General features: G+C 35.2%; 2 protein-coding genes across 2 annotated transcripts in view; both read right to left on the bottom strand.

The window, feature by feature from the left end:
• Positions 1 to 572, bottom strand: part of rnf216 (ring finger protein 216) — a 35,572-nt gene extending 35,000 nt beyond the window's left edge. Inside the window, 1 exon segment of the mRNA XM_051106123.1 lies at positions 450 to 572. The gene's annotated coding sequence lies outside the window, so the exon portion shown is untranslated.
• Positions 573 to 5,227: 4,655 nt separating this feature from the next.
• uts2r5 (urotensin-2 receptor 5) lies at positions 5,228 to 8,210 on the bottom strand. Its single transcript, XM_051100157.1, has one exon. It carries the CDS (start codon positions 6,899 to 6,901, stop codon positions 5,774 to 5,776), a length of 1,128 nt encoding a protein of 375 aa, XP_050956114.1. The 5' UTR covers positions 6,902 to 8,210; the 3' UTR covers positions 5,228 to 5,773.
• Between the last annotated feature and the right edge of the window lie 5,382 nt (positions 8,211 to 13,592).

Genomic DNA, 13,592 nt, shown 5'->3' with positions numbered 1-13,592 from the left:
TTACCTATAATGATTCAAATCAGACGCACCTATGACACCCAAACACGCTGTCTAAGTAGTCTGCTGACTAGGTTTTGAAACACAGCCTGTTAATTCCAGCAGATTGGCAGAACAGACTAGCTGATCTCGAATAGCAGTGCTGAGAAACCCTGTTGATGTTATGATCATTCGCTTTCCCTTCTTTTTTAAAGCATGTGGACTTTGTCAGAGAAGTAAAATACATAGTAGGATAAAAGTAGGATGAAAGAAACAAACAAATCTGTACTCGCTAAAGTCCCTAGCGAGGCTCAGCTAGCTGTTTGGCGTTAACCCTCCGCGCCAGCTGACATCACTTAAAACAAGAGAGATTTTCATTCTCAGCAGGGTATTTTATCCCAAATTAAGGCTGAGAACAAACGAACTCGAGTAAGACTACAACACACGAAGACTGCTTGATAAATTGCACCTACCTCTCAGTCACAATATCCAGCACATCGAAAGCGTTTGATCGCCGGATATCGAAACAAACGGCCAAAACAAGCCAGAGTGTAACGTCAGACGCACCAGCGTCAAGCTGTAGGCGGAACCGCGGAGGGTCATGGGAGTTGTAGTTCTTCTCTGTTGCCTGTTGTTAATTTCTGAATGTCCTCAAGGTGTCTCTGTTTTCCGTCTTAAAGTTTTACAATCACTTTGAGCAAACCTCGATGAACTCGATGAAAATTTACAAACGATTGTCAAAGTGCATATTTTTAACACTTTTTCCCCCCAAAATACAATACACACAAACCTAAGAAAATCTGTTCATTGAAAGTCATCACAACTTTATATCAAATTATTAACATTTTTAAATGCAATTCGCGAATTACATCTGAGATGACTATCTATTCATTTCATTACCCTGGTGAAAAGACCAGCATATGCTGGTAGGTATGTTTTGATGCTGGAATCCTTTGCTGGTTTTTGCTGGTCATGTTGCTGGTCAAGGACCAGCATAAACCAGCAAAAGACCAGCTTAAACCAGCATCAAAACCTACCTAACCAGCATCCCAGCATCAAAACATACCTACCAGCATATGCTGGTTTTTTCACCAGGGTACAATGAACTAACTATCAGTTGAAGTAACTGTTCAAAACGGAAAGTAGCCTGACTGTTGAATTATTTTTAATTCATTGTTTTATGGAAACTGACAGACAATATTATATGTTTAGGCCTAATGAAAGTTTAAGGATAATATTTATGTTTTCAGTTTGAAATAGCTGTATGTATGTCTTTGTAATGTGAACCGTATCCAGATCTACAGGGTTGGTGAAAATATAGAACTGTTATCAGTCCTTCGTCGTGTTTTTTTTTTCTTCTATCATTTTATCCACTTTATTTTTCCCATAAGAGTGGACGAGGCAATTTGTAAATTTAATGTGTTTGGCATCTGGTGTCATGCTTCCAGATATTTTTAAACAGCTGGTTTTGCTGCTTGATATTGCAAACTGTTGTTGCTTTTTTACCATATTATTTAATGTATTTTAATTATGAACACACTGGTTTGTAGTGCAAACAGTTTTACAGTTTACTGCACTTTTTTTCTCGTTATTTTCCTAATCCCTACAGCGGCTAATGAACCGGAAGTCTTGCACATTTACTGAAAACAGCTTATTTCCACGTTGAAAAATTGGGGAACTTGTCTTCCTTTTAATGTTTATGGCGATTTATAGACAGATAGATAGATAGATAGATAGATGTGTTTGGCTTACAGTGTCATTTGGTTCCAGCTATTTTTAGCTGTATAAAACAGCTGATTTTGCCACTTCATATTGCAATCTGGTGTTTTTACCAAATTATTTTAATGTATCTTAATTATGAACAAACTGGTTTGTAATGCTAATAGACCGAAAATCTTGTGCATTTACAGAACATGGCTTATTTAAGCGTTGAAAAAAATTTGGGGACATGTCTTCCTTTTAATGTTTACGGCGATTTATAGACACACAGACAGATAGATAGACAGATAGATAGATAGATAGACAGACAGACAGACAGATAATGTGTTTGGCTTACGGTGTCATTCACGTCCAGCTATTTTTAGCTGTATAAAACAGCTGATTTTGCAGCTTGATATTGCAAACTGGTGTTTTTTTTCCATATTATTTTAATGTATCTTAATTATGAACACACTGGTTTGTATTGCAAAAAGTTTTACCGTTTACTGCACTTTGTTATTCTTCTCGTTACTTTCTTAATCCCAGTGGCTAATGAACCAGAAGTCTCGCACATTCACATTTCAGGCATTTACCCAAAAACCCATTCAAAAACACATTGATTTCAGGCCGATGGAACTGGAAGTGCTAAAATGCTAACTTGTTTCCAGGTTTTGGCATACAAAAATAGGCTATGTCATCCCTGCGGCACTATATATATATATAATTTTTTTTTTTTTAAAGGAGAAGAATTGTCCAGTTTAAATTGAAGGTGACTTTAAAGAGGCACAATTATGCACTTGGTCTTATCCCTTAATGTACTGACCACAAGTTTTGGATCAGCCTCTCTGACAAAGTAGTCTTTATTCTGAGTGGCACAGATCCAAGTCAAACAAAGTGACCGTCCTTAACTTAATTTCATGAAAATGGAAAATATGCCAGCTGTGAGAGAGATGAACAGCAGGCAATTATGCTCAGACTCCCTTAGGATGCAACAGGCTCTCCTACAAGAGGTGATGACAAAAATGATGAAGACATTTCAAAGTAGGTCAGTGTAAGTTGAAAAGCATGCATCGGATGGCAACGACTGGCGCCGTATGGAAGAATAAACTTGAAATCTAAACATGGGATCTTACCAACGTAAACTGCTACCACAGTCGTTACTTCTCCTGTGGGCTTCAACTCATGTGCCATATGCTAAACGGTGTTGTATCATTAAAAAAACATTTTCAGTTCCAGAATGAACGCTTCATCTGTAAATGACTACACAAACATATTAGCTATTCATTAAAATTCTTATAAATGCTGGTTTCACCCAGTAAGTCGTCAGTCAAGTTCAGACATTACAGGCATCGTAGCAGGAGAATCTATTGAAATGTCAATCATTAAAATCACAGCCCTGCAATTATAACTGCCAAGCCACAAAAATGGAAATCAACAGATGTATTAGCTAACGACTGGAATCTTCTAAATCAGGCTTTCTTTAAAATAGGAAATAATGTAGATTTCCAAAATATTGGACATTGTAGATGTCCAAAATATAGAAATAGTTTTAATAATTATATGAGAACACCTCAGATAAATACAACAGTCAATAAATCAGATTGCTACAGAAAACTGCTGTTGTGCAATGATTCAAAAGTGTTAAAAATGTCTTTAGTAAATCTGTTGGTTTGTTAAGAGAATATTTTAGGTCTCATCATAATGATAGTTAAATATGGGATTGCAAAACCTGATTTGAAATCCAAAAGAAAGAAGAAAGAAATTACTATTTTATGCTTTTGTTTGTTAACATGTATATGTTTTTAACTATAACTCCAACAGGATTAAAACAAACGTTATTAAATTTACAGATGTCCTTCTTGCGTTCTATGAAATTGTCATACTTTCATAAAAGGTTTATTATCTTGTTCCCAAAAATGTTTTATACAATGCATAAAAAACTTGCTGTCAGTTTTACCTTTTCCTTCCGCTCCAAATATTACTAAAGTATTTCAGTGGGAAATATATTGCTTGGTATAAAATATAAATTGTTTACAAGAAAGAATAGCTTCCTTGAACAGGACACATGACATTTATTACTCCATTGCACAACTGATGGAGAATCCAAAATAAGTCCAAAAAGCATTGACCAGGATAACAGTAGCCAGATAGATGTTTTCAATTCTGCAACATAAAATAGAGCAGCCGGTACAGCGTGTGCGTGTGAACTAGACAGAATAAGTGCTTGGCTTCAATACCACTGAACCATTTAGATGATTCAAAAAATGATTTGGAAGACCAGCTTAGTAAAGTCCAGTGAGTGTCCAAGAGACTATTGGATGCTTAACAATGTAGCGATGTGTGTTTATGGAAAACAGCCTGAAGTGACACTGTGCATTTGTTTGGTGTTGGTGTGAATGTGTATTAGCCGCTGAAAGTGATTTCACAGCTCACTGCTCAGCACCTAAGCAAAGTTAAATCTGCAGTCAGGCCATGAACACCTCATCCACTCCTATGGAAATTCTTGACCGTGTCGGCAAATTTATTTTCACAAACAAGGAGAAGAATAAACATAAGAGGAACCAATTTTTTAAATAAAATCAGGCTAAAACAAATGTCTGTTGACAGTTTATTAAAGCAGAACATAAAGTATATAAGGATGTTATGCAATGATAATATTCCAGGGATCAGTGCTTTTAAAAAGAAAATTGAGACAATGCCACAATGTGGATATTTTTCCATGCTTTCTCTTGTCCAATAGCATGCAAATGAAAAATCACAACTGGCAATAGCTTTTAAATTGCTATTTTTTACATATTTAATGTGTAAACTATACTTTATATATAACAAAGCACGTATAAATATAATAAAAAACATTGAAGGTCATGTGTGATTTTAAATAAACAGATATTGAAGATAAACCCAAAAACATTATTTATATTGCACATTAATATCTTTATTTATGATTGCACACGTTTCACATAATAATCTAACACCCTGCATGTATTTAATATGGTTCGTAGATTCAGAACCACGTCACCATTGTATTAATATGTACATATTTGGTCAGTGATGTACAACATCTCTCTAAATGCACAAGGTGAAGAAGCACGTGCAAAATATTAACATTCATATTTCTGCTAAAGTGATTAATCTCTACAGAATTATCTATTGCTTGTATAATCTGTCTAGGAAAACTTTAATTGATTTGATTTTATGAAACACCCCAACAAACACATAGCATTTGTGTAATATTAGTATTTGGTTCCTATTTAGCTATTTTGGAGGGGTTATTTTTACAACCATTAAGTAATATTCCCAGAATATTGCAGTTTTTACATGCCCTGATAGTTCTTTTAAAAGTTTTATTTATACAACCACTAAATAACTTATTTTGAGACTATCTAAAAGTAACCTAAAATGTTCCCAAATAATTATTTTAGGGATGATAGATGATAATATTTCTGTTAGGAAAGCTTTCCTGGCCAACCACAATATAAAAATTTTAAAATGTGTGTTTTGGAATGTTCGGAGATCGATTAGGAACTTATTTTTTAGATTCAGATTGTGACCCTGGACCAGTCATAACTTGCACGGGCATATTTGTAGCAATAGCCAAAAATACATTGTATGGATCAAAATGATCAATTTTTCTTTTATGAACAAAAATCATTAGGTTATTAAGTAAAGATCATGTTCCATGAAGATATTTTGTAAATTTCCTACCATAAATATATCAAAACTTAATTTATGATTAGTAATATGCATTGCTAAGAACCTCATTTGGACAACTTTAAAGGCATTTTTCTCAGTATTTTGTTTTTTTTTTTGTACCGTCAGATTCCAGATTTTCAAATAGTTGTATCTCAGCCAAATATTATCCTATCCTAACAAACCATACATCAATGTATAACTCAGTTTCAAAAAAAGACAATTATGACTGGTTTTGAGGTCCATGGTCACATACACGATATTGTTTCACGCTGTAAATCTGTAAACGTTTTTGGGTGCATAAATAAAAGAAGGAAAGACGAGTGGCTCCCTAGCGTCTTTTCTTATACAAATGTGTTAAATGTACGTTAATTATTAATTACACAACTGCCTTGTTTAAGCAACGAAATCAAAGTTTGCTGTAGGTATCCAAAATGCCGTTGCGGTGCGTATTAGTCAAAGTATTACAGAACTGTTGACTAGTCCCCAACGATACAGACCTTTGAGATGACAGTCTTAACCTCCTCTTAAACTCTATGCTTTTTTGTCTGTCCCTCACATATTCCTGATAATTCCTCGTTAATAAAGTGTACAAGAACGGGTTGATACAACTGTTACTGTACGCCAAACAAGTCACAACGAAGTTAATGTACACCACCGTGCTGCTCGACAGCCGTCCGTGCGCGTAATAATAGATACTGAGCAACTGCCACAACCAGAAGGGTAAGAAACACGCCCAATAGGTCAGAACTATACTGAAGATCATATATAACACCTTTTGTTTAGGACACTTCTTCATTTCTCTGGATGGGAATACTGAAGTTTGCGATAGCCAGTAGGTCCGGGCTAATTTCAGGTAGAGATATCCAATGATTAATCCAGGAGCCAAGATGCAGGTGTTGAACAGGATGGTCAGATACACTCTGTACGCGGTCATCTGCCAGGTCGGGTGGCACATGCGCTTCTCTACTCCATTGTGCACGTCTCTCTTCAAGTCAATCATGATCATGGTCGGCAGAGCCAGGATGAAGGAAAAGAGCCACACGAGGCAGGTGACTGCGCGCCTGTAGCGTCGGGACCGACCGAAGGTGTCCAGCGGGTTCACCACAGCCAGATAGCGCTCCGTGCTCATGATGGTCAGGATGAAGATGCTCGCATGCATGGTCACGAAATCCAGGCTGAACAGAACGCGGCATCCGATGTCGCCAAAGTACCAGTCCTTTGCAGAATACGTCCAAACCACGAAAGGGATGGTGGAGAGGTACAGCAGGTCCGCCAGAGCCAAGTTCACAATGTAGACATACATCGATCCACTTACGCGCACAGAGGTGTTCATGATGATCAGCGTGTAAACGTTTCCGATTACTCCTACCAAACACATGATGGTCAAAATTGTGCCGAGTATGGATGTTACTACTAAATCGTATGAAGACGCGGAAGCAAGCTCGTCAGGTCCTGTTATTGTTGGTGAGATGTTGGCAAAAGCAGTCGAGATATTCACCTGACTCCTCACACCAAGTGGATCATCTGATTCCATTTTTACAAAAGCGTCACTTCATTACTTGGTGACTTAAGTAATTCTGTTAGAGGAGCAAAATGTGCGCCAAATTTACCTGAAATGTCCATTATTTAAAATATAGCTATTAACTTAACAACATATACATCACTTCTAATGTATTTCCAGATGACGCTCTAAAAACGTACGTACATTGTAAATAAATGTCCCGCGCAAAAATGTCCCGCGTTCTCACCATCCGCGCGTAAAACTTCCCAGAATGCAGGTCTAGTTGATGTAATAGCTATTGTCGTAGCCCCACGGTCGTGGGTGGGATTTATGAGAATCACTCTGGTCTGGTACGTACTGCATCATGCACATACAGAGCAATAAATGATTTTTGACTCGGTGCGCAACAGCTTCTTGGATGCGCAGTGCGCGCGTTTCACCGAATGCTTCAGTTCCTTCTGTGTTTGTTGTGTCAGCAAGGAATCTTGCACTTATGAATAAAGAAACAAATCAAGTTATGACAGAGTTTCTAAATAAAGTGACAAAAAATACGAATCAGTATTTAAGTTAGTTTTTTTTTAACAATACACTTCATGTTAAAGGTAATTTTAAATTCACAATATAAATTTTAAAACGTTATTAATTTGCACTATAGAAATCGTTTTATTAGCCTATTATAACAATACATTTGTTCAGTCAGTTTAGTAATTGATTTTAAAGTTATTGAAAGTGTGTTATGAACGTTTGGTACCTCTTTGATTTTGCTTAAAAATTTAAGGCAGCCATTAAACTTAAGTTTTCAATCATATTTGTTATTCATTCATTTGTCTGAAATATGTGAATGCAGGAGTCCACTGTAACCTTTAAATGATTTTAAAAGTAAAACTGTAAATATTGACGTCAAAGGTAGAATAATATTTTTAGTAACATTGTGCAGACTGTCTTTATTTGATTTTACAGCTCAGTCCATATTTCAAAGTTTCTCCGTGTGTATATTTGACTGTTGAAGTTTGACAGTACAGAGATCTGGGTTTATCAACAGAACATTTTTGTATATTTTCAGATTTTTAAAAGAGTTTAAATTGGCTTTGCATATGGGAAATGTTAAAGTCCGTATAAAGCAATATTAAATATGGTCTGAGTTTGTCACCACAGAAAAATGTGTAATTAACCACTCAGCCAAACTTGAATGATAAAACCTGTCAAGTAAATAAAAATAAAGTAAAAAAAAGCAGTATTCTCTGCTCTCAAACACTGGAGGCGTGTCCGCTGAAACCACGCCCACTCGCGGGAAAGCTGCCGCGTATCTCAACTGTGGAATACAGTTAAATAGAAATAAGGCAACCGAGCTGTTTTGTAAATTATATCGCAACCAGGTAATATGCATTTACGACGAATGCATAGCTAACTAGCAAACTGTAGGCTGTAGTAACTAACTAGCGATTAAGCGGGTGAACCACTGATGCGGGGTTGCCAGGTTTTCACAACAAAACTCGCCCAATAGCTACTTAAAACTAGCTGGTAAAAATGGCATTCTGGGGGTAAAATATGCTTTTTGGCGGGGTTCCCCTGGCAAAATTTGCATCCCAGTGGCTAATTATCACTTCAACCTGGGGACATGAAAAACAACCTGCGGCACCAGTGTTAAAGTATCCCAATCCCGCAAAGCAAAAAAAAAAAAAAAAAAAAAAAACGCATACTTGGCAACACTGCACTGACTCTAATGCATTCTAGTTATTATAGTGTTAGGGGAGGACCCATGCTCAGCGGTCATCCAGACATGATTTCAAAAATCCTGAACACAAAAACGGTAAAAAAAACAACCAAAAAAACTGTTTGACGGTGCAAATCCATAATTCATAGTTCACAGTCTTTGTAACGTGTTTTCAGTAATACATTTCTAACATTTATAATGTGTTTACAAACAATTCTGAATTGCCTTTTACCAGGACTTTAATAAAAATGTTGATGGATCTCTCAGATAATTATATTTTCATTATAATAAATAGGTTAGTACATATCTGGCTGTGAATATGGTTTGTGCTGGTCTAAATTAGACTCTAGGAACAGCAGATTGAAATGAGCCAGTGTCAGCAGACGGTGAAAAACTCATTGGCCTTGATTCTCACTCCAGTGTCTGTCAATAAGTGTACAGAAATAGCCTGGCGCCATCAGCGTTGAGTGATTACTGGATGAAGACCTGTAATTTCTGCACAATTATCAACTTTTCTGGAGCGCTGACCATCTGAATTCATGTGCATGGATACAAAATTATATCAGCAGGGAGCCGAAGGCTCATTTGTCCATTACGCCAAAAATAAGCACCCGGTGTCCTTTATACCCTTCAGATATCATCTTTCCGCAAAATGCATCCCATCAAGACTCAGAAATAACTTTCTTCAAGATTCATTTTTGTTTTCGATTACATGTGTTGTTTATACATTTTCATTTAATGCTGTTTGGATGCTGAAATAAGAAACGACAGACATTTCATTTACTAACACTCATTGAAATGCAGCTGTGAGGGGTTCAAAGACGCTTCAACACATCATGAAAGCTTTGGATCTTTTCAAATGCAGAAATACACTGCAAGCATTTCATAAGGAGACAAATATGTGCTCTTTGAGTCTATTTGTCAAAGCATTTTTTTTTCTGCACTGAAAGTATTTCAAAGAGACTGCTCTGAGCATTAGGCTACACTTATACAGGAAGCATACTATATCAAATATAAACTATATAGCTGGATTCAAATAAAAGCATTTTCCTGCACTCAGGGTTGTGGAATTATTAGTAACAATAAAGGCAACCAATGTTAAACAGACTCACTACTTTTATCTGGATGAATACATTTTGTTACATTGCGAAAGCTGCATTTTTGTCATAGACTGTATTGATTACTCTGCAGTAGTTATACAGTATCTCTATAATTCACCTTCTGTGTCCTTCGTAGTTCTGGCACAGTGACAGCAACAGAAAGAGACATTTATACTGCTATCCAGACAGGTCTTTACTAAACATTATACTTCTTTGAGACGATATTAAGCACAACAACCAAATCAGTGCCGAATGCCAGTGTTATTAACAAAATTAGAGACATATTGTAAGATAAATCTTAGATGAATTACCCCAGTTTATTTAAGATAAAGATGTACTATTCTTCCTGTAACAGTAGCATTTGTAAAATTTATGGGTCTGGCTTCCAGTCCAGTCTTTACAAAACAGCTCATTTTGCTGCTTGACATTGCAAACTGGTGTGTCTTATCATATTATTTTAACGTATTATCTTAACTATGAGCACACTGACTTGTAGTACAGTTTTACTGTTTACTGCACGTTGTTATTCTTCTTGTTATTTCCCTATACACTCTTAAAAATAAAGATGCTTCAAAAGGTTCTTCACAGCAGTGCCATAGAAGAACCATTTTCGGTTTCACAAAGAACCATTCAGTCAAAGGTTCTTTAAAGAACCATCCCTTTCTTACCTTTTTATAATCTGAGGAACCTTCTTTCGCCTCAAAGAACCTTTTGTGAAACAGAAAGGTTCTTCAGATGTTAAAGGTTCTTTATGGAACCATTTAGACAAAAGAGGTTCTCCTATGGCATCGTGAAGCACCTTTATTTTTAAGACTGTAGCAGCTAATGAACCAGAAGACTTATGTCCACATTGAAGAATTAGCTTAAAGCTAGAGGTTATACAAAATCCATTGCTGATAAATGATTTAAAACATGAGATATAATAGATTTTAAAAAATGCTGACATATAACAGTTCACAAATGATTTCCCTCCCTGCTATTTTAGATCTATTCAAAAAACTTCAACCAAAATGGCCATAATGGTCTTAAATCTATATGAAAATCATATAAAAGTTATCAATTTACAAATAATGCAGAGGATCTTAAAGAGGAATCTTAATATAGTATAATATAACATAATATAATAATAAACCAAAAGTTTGCTTTATTGCTTTTGATTGCTTATTGCTTATTGATTTCTGTTGTTGCACAAGCAATTTATTAAAGAGCATACCAAAATAATATAAATTATGAGATAAAAACATTTATATGGATCTAGACCAAGTACATAAATAAATTATTTATGTAGAAAGTTCTCCAAGAGGTGGGGCTGAGGTTTGACAACAAAAGCCAAGAGAATTTCTTCTGTCTATTATCTATTACTGTGGCGGCTTTTGATCTGTTTGTGCTGAAATGAATCTGAGACTGTATGCCATGCACAAACACCCTATGATGCCAAAACACTGAGGCAAATTTACTGCAACCTTTTCACTGAGAGAAACTGTTTAAAAGAGCGGCAGTATATAACAGATCAAGAACGTAACAACCCAAAGCCCTGGTCTTTGACATTATCCAGACCTGCAGCAGCAGCTCGAAGCTTATCTACCATAAATATGACAGCAGTTAAAGCGACTGACTCCAGGTGCACAAAGCAGAGAAATATGCAGACGTACATCGGTGACAGTTCAGTGTCTGAGCAAGAACGAATCCCTGCCAGGTTACAGACAAATGTCGCATTTACTTCCCTTACAGTCTGAGAACTCTGAATCCTTCATTTGCGCTGTGAAAGGTAACTATCATTGTACGGTTACTGATCAGTATTGGGAAGGTTACTTCGGAAATGTTATAGGTTTCAGATTACATTTAAAATGTAAACAGTGTAACTATTTTTATTACTTTATTTGTTTACTTTTCTAAATTTCTAACATTTTTTTTTCAACTGTTAATTATTTTGAAGTTTTCAAAGTAGGCAGGCTTCTCAAAATCCCTCATCACTTAAATTAATACTATAATAATTTAATTTTAAAGCACAGCCACAACTTTAGCACCTTATTTTGAGATCAGTCTGAGGTTAAATACAGATTTAAAATCACAAGACTTGACAGGAAACACTGGCATCTAACAATGCCTTGAAAAAAAAAACAGCCATTCTTAAAAAATAAAGCATATACATAAATCCAAATAGGAAATAAAGCAGTTATTAAATAAACATGTGTCCTATTCTGTGTCCTAAATTCCTGAAACATTGGTGTCTCATATTTTAGAGCAATGCAGTTTGGGAAAGAACTCAATCAAATCTGTATGTGCATAAAAATATTCAGATGGCCCTTTGTAATTTGTAAATAACTGTAATATAATATAATATACATAAAAGAAAGCCTTGTTACTATTTATTTCAATATTCGCATAAGCAATTTTATTTAAAGATTGTTTATGAGAAAAAATCTTACAAGGGTATAAATCAAAGAGAATTTCTGCAAGCAAGTTCTGCAAATTGTTGATTTTGGGTGAAAGTGACTTAGGTTTTTTTTTTGTTTGTTTGTTTGTTTTTTGCATGTTTTTGCACATATTTTTACAATATTTAAAGTAAATTTAAGTATAAAATTAAGGCAAAACTACTTAACTAGTTAATGTAAAATTAACAAAGAGAATAAGTAAATTTAACTTCAGCAGTTAAGAGTTTGTTGAGTAATTTCTATTTCATCATTTGAGGTTTACTCTGCAACTACTACATTTTACTCAGTCATTGTTTGTAAGCTTTACCCCAACAGTATTTCACTAAAAAAAACATATTATTAAAGTAAACAAGGCAGATAGCTTGTTACACTTTCTAAGATAATATGTCTACACAATAGTTAACAGTTAACCCAAATTAACACAGAGACCAATGCACAATACATTATGAAAATAACAATGAGCAAATAGTGTATGAATGGATCATTCTGAGTAGAAAATGAATCCCATATGTCACAAAACAGCAAGGTAATAAACCTAACAACAAAAGCAAACATTAAACAGTGTAAATACAACTTAAGAACAGTGAAAAATTCAACCTTATTAATTATTCAATGGGAACACAAGTATTGTAAACAAGGCAGATACAGGAATCTACAGTGCAAGCATTTCAGTCGCATTTGTGCGACTATGAAAAAATATTTATGACCCAATTTACTGACCCAATCAGCATACTGTATTTGTGTTTGCGCTGAGGGGAGCTTCAAAGGTTTCTACGTATTTTTGCAACATTGAGTAATGTTTCAGACATATCTCACAAATCCTTTCATAAACAAAATGTAGAGAGAGTGTAAATAACAGATTGATTGTGCAGTGTAGAGAGCTTCGTTGATTATAATGCAACTTTTTTGAGATCGAGATGAACTGACAGCTGACTGACAGCTTTTAATGATTTAAGGGAGTTCGTCAATGAGACATTGATTTAATACAACAGTTAAATAAACAAGAAATGAATATAAAGTGACTTACATTGTCTGACTATAACACTATTGCCTGATTTTGCTCTATTTCTTTGTCAAAAATAGTTTGAAACAAGTCAGAACTGAGCCACTGCACATCTCGTTTATATAAGAATGTGCATTTTAAACGAATCTAGTGAGTCAATGATTCAATTCCCCATTCATAAAGACAGTCACCTGCTTTTTTCCTGAATGAATCAGCCGTTCGAATGAATCAAATGAATGAATGATTGAGTAATTAAATCAGCAACTTGCTGCTACATTCTGGCAGTTTTAATTTCATTTTTAAAGTATCGTTTCAGTTATTTAAAGCATTCAGTATTTCTATATTCAAAATTTTATATTTAAAACATTAATTTCAACATGAATTTATGAATTTGATTGCACTCATGTCACCTCCGAGCCTCATTAAACATATGAAAATACTCCTAAAACCCACTTTCATGTTCTTCTGTGCC

Source organism: Labeo rohita, chromosome 3 (genome assembly GCF_022985175.1).
Source record: "Labeo rohita strain BAU-BD-2019 chromosome 3, IGBB_LRoh.1.0, whole genome shotgun sequence".
NCBI classification, from domain to species: Eukaryota; Metazoa; Chordata; class Actinopteri; order Cypriniformes; family Cyprinidae; genus Labeo; species Labeo rohita.
Note: the sequence above shows the minus strand (reverse complement) of the source record. Positions and strands in the feature narration are given on the sequence as shown.

Coding starts and splice junctions, on each gene's coding strand:
- uts2r5 (XM_051100157.1), bottom strand. CDS start 6,901: ATGGAATCAGATGATCCACTTGGTGTGAGGAGTCAGGTGAATATCTCG.